The sequence below is a fragment of the Columba livia genome, chromosome 4 (assembly GCF_036013475.1).
Source record: "Columba livia isolate bColLiv1 breed racing homer chromosome 4, bColLiv1.pat.W.v2, whole genome shotgun sequence".
Lineage (NCBI taxonomy): Eukaryota > Metazoa > Chordata > Aves > Columbiformes > Columbidae > Columba > Columba livia.
Window position 1 is genome coordinate 34,181,445 of NC_088605.1, and position 12,847 is coordinate 34,194,291.

A 12,847-nucleotide genomic window follows, 5' to 3' on the forward strand; every position below is an offset into this window, starting at 1 on the left:
AGCACACAATTTTTGTTTCTTAAATCTGTAAGAGGAGAACATTGGTAGCTCCAAATAATCCACCACCTCCACATCCAGCCTTCCTCAACCTCTTTCCTGGAACAGAATTGGGGACTAGAGAAAAGAAAAGCAGTTTTCTTATTTTCTACGCTGACATGGGTGTGGATAGGTTCTAGGGCTTCCTCATAGAAATACATCAAAAGCTTAGCAGCAGCGCAGCCCCAGGTCCTGTTGTTTCCACCATCACTACAACAAATGCCTGTGCAAGAAGACTTTATTCCTATTAGCTCAATATGGAGCTGCTCACGGGTGTATTTGCATGATACAATCCCAGGTCAGCAGCTTCCACCAAAATCCATCAGGTCATAAAACATACAACTTTAACATCAGGAATTCCTCTGATTTCAATTACAATAATATCATGTTTTATTGTATCTCTGACCAACCCCTGCTCCTCTCCAGTGCAGCTTCACTACTTGATCCCATTCCTGAACAATCTCATGTCACCATGTATCTATCCTGGAAAGTCCGTAACATCTCAGCAGGCACCGAAAGTGGCATCAGTGGCTCATGCGGTGCTGCCATACGCTTCCCTCTTCCCTTTTCTCCTCGGCACCCCTCACTACACCCAGCTCCAGGAAACAGAGCAGGACTGCCCTGGCACAATCTGTGGCGCACCACCTGAAATCACACCCTAAGGACAAGTCAGGGGTAGGAAATTGCTCTCTTTCAGAGCTTATTCAAGAAAGACAAAACAAATAGCATGAATGATTTCTCCATCACACAACTTTTTCTTATGTGCCATTAAATTACTATTATTATAAAGACATAATGAAAATTAAAGATCCCCGCATGAAGAATGAAGAATTCTCTTCACGAAAAAGATAAAATCTTCCTTCTAATTTGAATATATCAATTACTGTTCTTTGACCAAAGGGGACAGAGTAGATCACACAAGGAAACCAGTAAACTTAAAGTTGAGCAAGGATAAGTACCTATGGTTTAATTTTATAGATGCTGGCTAATACAATGGTAGGTTTTTTAATTCCAGACTACACTGATGTTGAAAACCAGCATTTAGTCAACAGCTTTACCAGAGTTTTTCTTCAGCAACTGCCCTTAATTTTATCAACTGCCTTCTAGAAGTGTTTGCCTTTTGAATAACTCAGTACATGCAAACCCCACAGGTATTTCCTACAGTAAATACAACAAGGGCCAAAGAAACATTGCACATATTTTAGCAATCTTTTAATTGAAAGCCAGTCTCTGCCTTCAGAAGGGCCACAACCATGTCCTTGTTAACTCCCTACATGTAGTATGTCTGAAAAAATCACCCCTGCTCATGATCCACTCAGTCCCTTATGAAGTTTCACATTTAGCGATATTCCAAGCTAAGTGATCAATGTGTCTTTTTGGGTACTTCAGTGATCTTTTCCCAAGATAAACAAACTATGCAGCAATTAATTTGTACTCGCCTCCTGGGTGAAGGGAGGGATAAATGACAGTGAGACTAATACGATCCAGTTAGAGTGACCTTCAGAGGATGTATGTGGTATTCGATTTGTACCTTCTGACTCTGAGGGCCATCGCCTTCATCAGAAATGCCATCTTCCTGCTGATCATAAGCAGGCCCTCCCAGGAGCCTTATTCTCTTCTCACATTGTTTCTTTGCCACCGTCAGCTGATTAATGTACCTCTTCACATTGCGAGCCCTCAGTAGGTCAGCTTTCATTGCCGCGGTTTCTTTTCCTTTTGAATCTAAGAATAAAGCACACCAGAGACAGTCATTTACAACATGAAAACATCATCGCATCACTGCCTGTGTGACCTGCCCGATCAAAGCATTAGTCATTCGGGAATCAATTATGTATATAAGCATAGATACTGGAAAGTTTGTATTTGAAAGAGAATGACAATTCTGAAACATTCTCCAATGATACCTCAAGGGTTTATATAAAACAGTTGTCCTGTTGTCAGCTGGCAGAAGAGTTTTTTCCTAGTAGCCAGTATAGAGCTGTGTTTTGGATTTAGTGTGAGAATAATGTTGATAACAGACTGATGTTTTAGTTGCTACTAAGCAGTCAAGGACTTTTCAGCTTCTCACACCATGGCAGCCACACAAGAATCTGGGAGGGGACGCAGCTGACCCCAGCTGGCCAAAGGGATATTCAATTCCTTATAACATCATGTTCAGTATGTGTTTTGGGGAAGCTGGACATGGGAAACACTGCTCGGGAACTGGCTGGTTATTGGTTGATGGGTGGTGAGCAACTGCATTGTGCATCACTTGTTCTATATATTCTTTTATTAATATCATTGTTACTATAATTATCATTTTCCCTTTCTGTCCTATTAAACTGTCTTTATCTTAAATCACGAGGTTCACCTTTTCTCCAATTCTCAACCCAATCCCACTGCAGGGGGGAGGGGGATGAGTGAATGTCTGTGTGTGGTGTTTAGCTGCCTGCTGGATTAAACCACAACAGTGATTCACAAAAAAATCCTTATTCAAAATGTCCCGTGAAATCTAACCCCTCTGGCTCTTTTTCCACAGCTTGCAGCAAGACACAGGCCCAAGACTTGTACTACAGGGTATACATTCATCAGCGGGCATAAGGAAGTTACCTACAGCCATGGCATATGATAACACATGGAGCTGATGGCTTGTGGACCTTACTGAACATTACATGGACTGCCTGGAGTCATGAGGGACTGCACTAAAAACCCTCCAGCCCAGTATCACAAGCTCCCACACACCCCATTTGCAAATCCACATTTTTTGAGCCTGATGTGAACAGCACATGATACAGTGTCTGCTCCAGACAACACCACAGACCAAAGCTCACTCAAAAAGGTCAGATGACTAAGAAAAATTAAAAATAAAATAAAATAAAAATCTTATAATGTCACATCAAGATGGCACACTACTGCTAAATAGTGAAATAACATGAAAATGACAGTCATTTGAATAAGACTTGGTAATAAAAGGTGTAATGTTTGTGTCTTCTACATTCCAGCCTCTTCAGCTAATTACCAGGGCCTACAAAAAGAAGCAGCAGATAAAACAGATTAAAAAACCCTATTGTGCTGAAATCATTATTGTTTTATATCTGCAGGATGCAAGTGATTCACTTTATACACCGGTTTTATTTTCCTTTTGTTCAGTAATAATACTCTCGCTTTTGTAGGCTGCAGCTAGAGCTCGGTAGCAAAGTACCTGGTTTGTGCTCAGCTCTGAATTAATTCATTGCTCAAGCATAAACGATAGAGATCTCTTGTAGTGTGTTTTCAAAATATCAAATGCTAGTAAAATGATGTAGATGAAAATGGCATTCAATTTTCAAAACAGTTGCTGGAAAGAAACACTCAGACAGCTACATTTGTGAATGCATACACAGAAAAATGAAGTATGATTTAAAATAGCTATTTTAAATGCATTTCTAAAATATTATGGCACCTTCTCCTTTTAGGACTGTTTCATCATTTTATTTCCCTCTCAAAGGTACATGTAGCTACTGTACAAAACCATAAGTTTTGTCACTCGTATACTGAAAGACAACGGAAGTTATCTGGAGCTCCCTGAATTTCTACACATAATGTGAGTACAGATATTCTCCCAATATCTTTTCCCAGATTTTTAATTTCACTTTATTCTCTGCATGTATTCATGTATGCTGGTAGGGAACCTTCCTTATTCAAAGACTGTTAGTGTTTTAATGGATAAGTATGATCTGCATCTGAGCTGCCACATAACAGTGAACTACAGACATGATACTCGCTGAAGCAAAAGATAAAATGAGTTTACCATGGTGTCCTGGTTTTGCTAAAAACAAGTTTCTCTTTTAGTGAATTTGCCTGTCAGCTAAAGCCTTCATATTAACTGCATTTTCCTGGAGAACCAGACACATGTTTTGGTAAACCTAGCAATGGAATGCAAACTTATTGATAAGCATGCATGGACATCTCGCGAGAGGGGCGACGAGAAACAAGTGAGCAAGAAACTGACCAACTGTGTATAACATTCCATTCACGTGAATACTTCATATAAAAGTGCGAGATCACGAGGATCTTGTCCCTTTTTTTCCTTATGGCCGACATTAGGAGAGGACCTTGCTAGTCGTCCCTGCGAACTGAGGCCTAGTGAGAGACTGAATCCAGCCCCGATTGGCTGCAGAGTCTAATCCAGGACTTCGGGTGCCGGCTCTGCAGTTGCTGAGACTTTCAAGATTGGTTTTGTATATTTTGTATTATTTTCTCTATTCTTATTAGTAGTATTAGTAAAACATTGTTAATTTTTCCAACTCTCTTCTCTCTGTCCTTCTTTCCCTCCCGATCGCCTGTCCTGAGTGGGAAGGGCGGAGAGGGAGGGGCAGAAAGGCGGAAGTGGGGGGGAGAGGGGGTTAACAATACATCTGCCAGGGTTTTATTGTCACCCCGCAATCTTAACCCTCGACACATGGGAAGAAAAAAAAAAAGCCATCTGTTTTCCTGGCATGTTATCTCCACAGGGAAGTCAACAGAGCATTTAATTTAGTGTTTCAGTTCCCTGACCGGAGGTACTAGTATTAATGAAAGAAAAAGAAAGGAGAAAACAAAAGGCAGGAAAATACCTTAAGGACAAAATATCTCTTCCCCTCAATTTAAAACATTTACAGTTAATACAAATACATAGACAGTAGATTAAAGTGAGGATTAAAGCCCAACATTTCCCCTCCTGCACTTGACTCTAAGACGATTTTTAAAGGTTCTCAATCCTCTTAATAGTTTAAATACTTTGGGCTCAAAATGCATACCTGAAAACCCACACTTTGAAAGCCCATGATCAGTGCTACATGATGACCATTCAGCCTTCTTAAAACAGAAGCACCCTTCTTCATAAAAACAAGGCATTCTTGGAGGGTTTTCAAAGTAAGCATGTCTATTTTACCTGAAGTCTTATCACCCTGCGATTGCAGCAGGCCTCTGAGAGAGACTAATGAGCCCTTTATCCCACCTGCTTCCGGTGATTAATTACTTTCTTAACAAAGATCCTTCCAAAACATCTGCCTCACTCGGCTCTTCAGACCCATACGGAGCCACTCCATGTAAGAAACACGCAGGGCAGAGTGACGAAGACTGCGCTGCCAGCTTGTTCCTGCCCTGTTGGTCAATGGGACTGGTCCCCGTGGAAGCCTGGCGGCCACGGCCTTCACGAATAAACCGGCAGCTGATGAAGTGCGGCCGGCACGGAGCGCGGGTGACGCACGGCAGCGCCCGAGGGACAGCGTGGGAGCACGGACAACACTGAAGCGACTGCCCCCGTCCAAAGTGTGAAAGAGAGGCCAGCAGAAGTCAGGAGGAGCATTTTCATGTTAACTGAGGAACGTCAGGAGTATCACTGGTTTTCTCCTAACTCTAACCACCTTCTGAGATTTTTGAGAATTCTCAGAACTAAACGGCTCTGTGGTTGTTGTTGTTTTCCCATATTAAGTCCTATCAAAAAGGTACTTTAAGCTATAAAGAGAACTTATCTTTTTAATCTGTTCTTGCCTGATTACATCACCACTAAAGTACTGAGATATAAAGACCTTTTTTTGCCATTTCTGCATATCAGCAGAGATGTTCACTACATTCATACTGTTGCATAAGCTAAATAAAAACAGAAAGTTACAAAAAAAAAAAAGATTTGCCTTTATTCACATACCATTCAGCAAGCTCCAATAAAGGGAAAAGGAACAAATACATGCTACTAAGTAAGACATTGTTTCATCACTATGCAAGAAAAGGAAATGCATCCTTTGGACTTCTTTTTTTTTGTTAGTAACAACTTTACAGTTTGTGGATTATATTATTATTAAAACAAATCAACAAAACCACTCCTCATCAGCCAAACAAGAGAGATGCTTCTTTGGTGCCTCCTCCCCACATGAGTTGCACACACAATTTCCAAGGACAGTTGAGCAAGGACTTCACCTCCGAAGGTGGAGCCTTTTAGCAACTTCTTCCAAAATAATTCTCCTTATCAGCGTGAACTTTGAGAAGACATACATGCACTGCCAGGGAGGAATGTCAAAACCCAGAGGAGTACTGTGCACCCTGCCCAAGGGCATCAAAATGCAATTAGTACCAAAAGCAGAATTTCAAACTCTGCTTATCTATCCACAGCTGCAGACAATTCAGGTCGCACTGGACAATATTAAAATAAACACGGTTCAAATGAGCTCAAACTTGGCAAACTGTAAAAGTAAAGATATCTGTGCAAATCTTTTTTACTCCATCTGCTTTTGCACATCGGTAGTGATTTCTGACCAAGCTTCCACATTCTCCTCTGCATTACACCTAACCACCTGGATTTGAACTATGCCAGAAGTGGCTCCTAGAACCCACAAAAACCATTTCTGAGAATCAGTTCCTCAGACCTAATTTTCTTTGCTTGGCTTTTTCAGTAGTTCTGCTACTTAGTCACTAAATACATTGCACTGCAGCATATATTCACACCGTCTGCGTTTCAGTCAGAATGCTGGGCCTTGCAAACAATAGTCATGCCAACAAACCCTACACAAACTTTATTACCACACACCACAGTGTAAAATACAATGTAAAAATAATGTAAATGAAGACAAATACAATAAAGACTGCTTCAAGCACAAACTACATTGTACTGTAGCACTTCCTAAGTTGTTCCTTCTCTTGATAGAAGCAGAATAAAACAAAGACTTCTTAACTGCAAAGTTATATTGCAAAAGCCTGATTAAAACTGGAAGTACAAGTTCTCACTTCTTCACAGCTGCAAGAACTACAGATTCCTGACACATGGCAGCACGTACAACAGCACTGACTCATCTGAGGTGTCTCAGAGGGAGCTGTGTGCGCACACAACATTGTCTGCATTGCTGCAGGACTTCTTGTGAGAGCCGAGTTAAGCACCTGCAGTGCCCGCTTAATGCTGCACTCAAGTATTTAGGGAGCAAACACAGATTTAACACTTGCATGTAAACAGTAGCCCTCACCTTCTATATGTAATTTACCAATCACCACAGAATTCTTTGAACTCTCAGAAACTTTGAATTACACAGTTACTGCGTAATTTCCACATAGGCCTGGAAAAGTATTTGTTCAATTCTGCAAGAGCAGGTTAGACTTTGAGAACAACAGTACATGCTGTTCTTCTACTGCCCATAGTACAAGCAAAGGGAAAACCAGATCTGTGGTCGGACAAGTGAATGAGTAAAAAAAAAAAAGTGCCAAATTCCAAACACTTCAAGCAACAGATCTGGGGGAAGGGACTTCAGTGGAGATCATGGGAGAATTTAGGCACTGATCATTAGCAACACATGGTGCAACATAGCTTCCCACATCACAGCCACAGCTGAACAGAACAAAACACAAAGTGGCAGTACAGTAAATTTGAGTATGGCAGCAAGTATGTACTACATAGTAAAATAACATCCACCACATATAGCCTCTGTCTGTAGGTCCCTGTGTCCCCCTTGATCACTTCTGTCTGACTGGTCAGCTTCTGCCCTTCCCCTTTCACTGACGGGCATCTCCCCAAACCAACTGTGGACAACAAACATTATCATCAGCAGCACACAAAGGATCTCAGGAGGAGAAAGACAACCTTACTCTATGGAGCCGATTTGAAAAAAAATAATCACAAATCGAAACAAACGAGCCTACCCCAATCAGGGTCACAGTAACCTTCACCTGCATCCACAAGGATTCCCTCCACACATATTGCCTGAGCACAACCTGCACGTGCAACAGTAGCTCTTTAAGCCTGGCCAAAAAGCCATGCAAAAATAATTGTGTGTGTGTTTATCCCTGTGTGGAGGATGGAGGGGGAGGAATCATAATATAGTTTGTTAAAATTAAATTAGATGGCACCTGTAATGCACTGGAACGCAGAAGTATCCATTTCACATTACTCTGAATTGTCATCTTGGCAAAACCCACACATCGCAACCCACACACCTAAGTTAGCTTGGAGCCCCAGTTTCTAAAAGAAAAGTCCCTTTTTGCAGCGGAACACTCAAGCCTCCTTTGGAACCACAGTACCTAGAAAGCCTGCCCACAGGCACTTCTGCTTCTGTACCACTCGGCAGCTCCACTTATAAAAGCAAATATCTAGATGCACAGGGGGAACGCTCAGCAGGAAAACTCTTCCACTGCAACACAGCAGATCTCCACATACAGAAATGGCTGCTTATTCCATCTGTCTTGCAATCCCTGCTTGCAAAGGAGCAGTTTTCTCAACAGGGATGCCCTGGGCTCGACTGCAACGTGGTATCTGAAAAACAGTCCCATCCCATCATTGGAGGGTGGTTTCTGGTCACGCTGTGAAGTCACGTATAAGGTAAGAAGGCACAGAAAATAAACCAAACAAATCCCTTTAGAGTGCTGGAAAAGAGAAAAAAAAAAAAAAAAATCTGTTGACAGATTTGCCCTGTTTTACCCCAAGACGAGGCACATACCTTCATGAGTTTTTGTATTTATTTTAAACAGCAGCTAGTAAAAATAGATCCTTGCTCAAATTCTTGTAGGATCCTGTAATATAGCATTAGTAAGACGAGAAACAAAAATGTTTCTGTTAAAATTAGAGCTAGTGTATTTAAACAGTTTCTTATTCATATTACAGCAAATATCAACATGGCAACTTCCTTTTGTTTCTATTTCATTATTGTTTTTTGAAGCCTTTTCATTAGAAAAAATTAAGATCTACTCTTGCTCCTAGAAACTCAGGTCCTCTCTCACTCATGCTACAGTGCCCAATCTGCATAATTGTCCTCTTACATACAGCTTTACTAGATCAAAATGTAGCAAACGTTTTCAGATAAGCATTTCCAGTCCTTCAAAATCCCCAACGCATAGATTTTGTAAAAACACAAAAACAACAACAACAACAAAAAAACCCACAAAAACAAACAAACAAAAAACAAACCAACCCACAACAAAAAAACCCACCATAACCTAAACTACCTAAGATTTAGCTCAAATTTGGTTCAGTACTTCCAAGGAATCTTTATCAGAGCGCAAGATGAGGAGAGAGGTTTACAGCTAGGTATATAGAAAGATGTGGTTTTTCCAACCAAATATCAGTTAAAAAAAACCCAAACAAACAAAAACCCCACAAACAACACAAACCACCAAACCAAGCCTCCTCCTACAGTCACTGCCGGAGCGAGCCAGTCTGTTTTGGAAGAGGATACATGGGAGGAACCGGTTTGGAGAAGTAACACAGACAGAGGTACACATCACACTCAGCACTTCTGTGCAAATGACGGAAGCAGTGTAATGTCAGCATGCAAGATAAGTGCTTCTATTTACAGTGGCCTGTACTGCTCTGAAACAAACCATCAACACCTCTGAAAACACTCATGCTACATTAGGTTTCTTATTCAGCTTTAGCAATGACCAAAAGCAATTCTCCTGGCCACAGAAGTTATATTATCTACCCACAACAGGCATCATACTGTAGATGTCTCAAGTTATTTTGTGTGTCAGCCTTTTAAGACATTTGACTCTCAGGGAGTCAAATGCAAAACTTACTGCTTAACATGAATCAGATGCTTGTATGTTTTTGTTTGCTCTCCTATGCTCACATGCCAGAAGATTCAAGTGACAGAAATCTGAAAAGAAAAAAGACCCTATAGCATGACATTTTTTATGACAGAGGGTTTAATACAATGAGGTTTAGAAGTACTGCAATGTACTTTATTGCTTTCATTAGAGGGCTTTAACAGCTAAATGTTTTGCCAATAGGTGGCACCAACACCAGTTAAATCAAGTGTAAAGAACAGTTGTCCTTGCTGAGGGCCAAGCCTTCCACTCCAGCCCCTCTGGGCATCAACATTAAAAACGTGTATTTTGGTGTCACCAGATAAAATAGTAAAATAAGTCAAGCAACTGTAGCTCATATGAAAAGTCATCAGGCCGAAACCTGGTCCTCAGGCTATTAATCCTTTAATAACAGACACCTAAATCTTTTTATAAAAACTAAATATTTTTGGTCAGATTTACAGACTTAATTATGTCTCCTCAACCAGTAGCAAAGGTATACCACTCTGCTCAGACACACTTATGCTTAGCCACGTACTTGCACAACACTTACTTTGCTTAGATTGTAGGTAAGCACCCACTGCTGCAGAGTACTGGCCACTCCTGCTGCACTAAGTGTTCCTCACATTTGTTTCATCTTTCTCTATAGAAAACGCTGCCTCTGGAAGTTCCCGTGCCTCAAACTGATGAGGCTGAGACCATATTAATGTACATATTATTCTACACTTGCTCTACCCTTATAGTCTGAGGGTGGATATCAGGCTCAATAGACTGCTGGCTGGCCAAGGTTCAGCAGCTCCAGCTGAACACCCAGGCACTAAAGAAGCACTTAAATTTTCAGGATGCAACTTTGCCATAGGAAAAAGGAAATAGCTACCAGTAAGATGACGTCTTGCCAGGCTGGAACTGAAGGTAAGAGATGCTCATGAGACAAAAGGCAAGAGCTCACATACCAGCAGGGACGGGGAGACTGTCCTATACACAAAACACCCATGCTCACACACGTTATTACAGGTATGCAACAAGTATTAGGGGAACAGATTAAAAAGATGAAGAATGAGAGTGTGCAGACACACTTCCATTTTACATAAAGCTTACATTTAGTTATTCACCATGAAATCCAACTGTTGTAGGGGTAGCAGTATGCTGTGGCAACCAGAAAGGGAAACATCAAAAGGTGACTTAAGTAATGTGGTGGTCTGTTCTACAAGAGATCAGCAATGTTTGTATCAGCAGTGAGCTGTGCTGGGTGTTATGTTGGCTTTGTTTTAAGGAAGGTAGCATAGGTTTTTCCTTAAACTTTTCTTTCTAAAATTCAGGAACATGTTAGACTCATTACCACATTTGGAAAAACGTCTCCATCTACTTCAGGAAAAACAAGACACAAAAAAGGCTTCAGAACTAGATTTTAACCCTCTACAGTTTTGACAGCCCTCCTGAAGCTTACTGTAAATAGGCTGAGCCTGAGAAACTTTGGTAGTTAAAAACCTGAGCAGAACAACTCAGATTACAAATCTGCCTTACGTTTGTGTGAATAAGATCATATTGTATGTTTCTGTTGGACATACTGTTCCGTACGTGTCAAGCAAAAAGTGTCACCTTTTTCTCCAGGCACAATGTGAATAATCACCGGCTATTTAATAAATAAAAGGTTTAGCCAAAATAGCCCCACTGGCTATTATATCCAGCAGTGGTATTCAACTCATAAATGAGATACAAATTTGCCATAGGACTACACTAGTAATAAAAGTCAACACCTTAACACAAAAGCTCATCGCACCAGCTAGTAGAATTTCTGGTTTTTAACACAGGTAAAGCCAGAAGCCCATAAAAATGCACAACCAACTTCACCACAGAATAAGGGGAATCATACCTATTTCAGCAGAATAAATAGCAGTAATCTTTTTATATCTATTGTGCAGTACCAGGCACTTGTAGCTTCAGAAAAACATCTTGTGTTCAGGGTTTAGAACAGTGAGTGGATAGTTAATGAGATAAACTCAACTGAGAGAGAGGAGATTGAGGCAGTAATTAGTTGTAGGAACCTGAACTGTACAAAAATATTCCCCAAATCAATTCTTGTCACAACAAAGACCAATGGCAACATAAATGGAAATACAGGCTTATGAAGATTGATTTTTTGTAATGTGTAATATACTCAGAGTTAACTTCCCTGTTCTCTTTCTATTATTAAGCAGAGTTTCCATTAAATTAACTTTCATCTGAGAAATATTAATATCTCTTTCTGTAATGTACACTTGAGCAAAAACCAACGCCTCCCTCTCCTTTTGCCTTGGTTTGACACAAGTAAGTGATCCTATGGGAAGGCACATCTAGCTCTATTTTAGAACATAAAAGGCATATCAGTGTTGACAATCCTGTATTTTCAGAAACCTGAGCATAGAGCCCAAACTCTTCAGAATGACCAAAGCTTTCTCCCCATCCACCACCCTCATGCCATGTTTATTTTCTGTTTCTGGATTATTCATTACACTTGAATCACTTTTAAAAGCTTTCCTTTGTGATACAAGGAGCAAGAAAATTATTTTTTTTTTTTTTAACCTGACAGAGATTACATTATAAGCTAAGAGCAAGATCTTTTAGATTACTTTGTTTACAAGCAAATTAATTTATATTGTCCAGTGCTTTTTATTGTGCTTTGGTATACCTTAAGTATACCTGTCCAAGCAAAAATTTGGTCCATAATTTTGCAATCGATATAATCTCCTGAAGATATACCATGGTTTTGATACATTATGAGAACCATAAAAAGCAATACATATAATAACTTCAAGTACAAATGCAAGATGCATGTGCATTTTAAAAGGCAGATGCTGACTACACATTGCAGAAGGATTTAAGAGCACCCTGTACTGCAACACAAAAACATAATACAATGAAGAGTCAAAATAAAGTCTGACTGACAATTATGCCATATCATTCCTTCTTCTGTGTTTTGAAAGGAGAACAGACTGAGACTTTAAAGAATAGATTGCATGAAAAAGACAGAGGAAGTGAGATTCTCAGCATACAAATTTGTAATGCCAAAACTCCTAGTTGCAAACTCTGAAAATGAATGCATCATAGATATGACCTTTCTCATGATCCATCAGCTTAGATGAAGATGAGGTGCGGGGGATAATCACACCATGGGAACTTCTGGAAGAATCAGACAAATTATACAAAACTGAAATACTAAAAACATAGCATTCCTAAAATCTGTCTAAAAATCCCACACACACTGATTGCATATGTATATAAGGAGTTCAAACAGCTTTTTGAAATGAAAACAACAGATGTGACTTAACAA

At 40.1% G+C, this 12,847-nt stretch overlaps 1 protein-coding gene across 2 annotated transcripts in view; it reads right to left on the reverse strand.

Moving 5' to 3' along the window:
- The window catches only part of SNX25 (sorting nexin 25), an 86,123-nt gene that overhangs the window by 30,465 nt on the left and 42,811 nt on the right, over positions 1-12,847 (reverse strand). For both annotated transcript variants that reach the window (XM_065061176.1, XM_065061177.1), the window contains one exon: positions 1,568-1,758. In XM_065061176.1, coding sequence (XP_064917248.1) covers positions 1,568-1,758 — 191 coding nt within the window. The remainder of the gene's footprint in view (positions 1-1,567; positions 1,759-12,847) is intronic.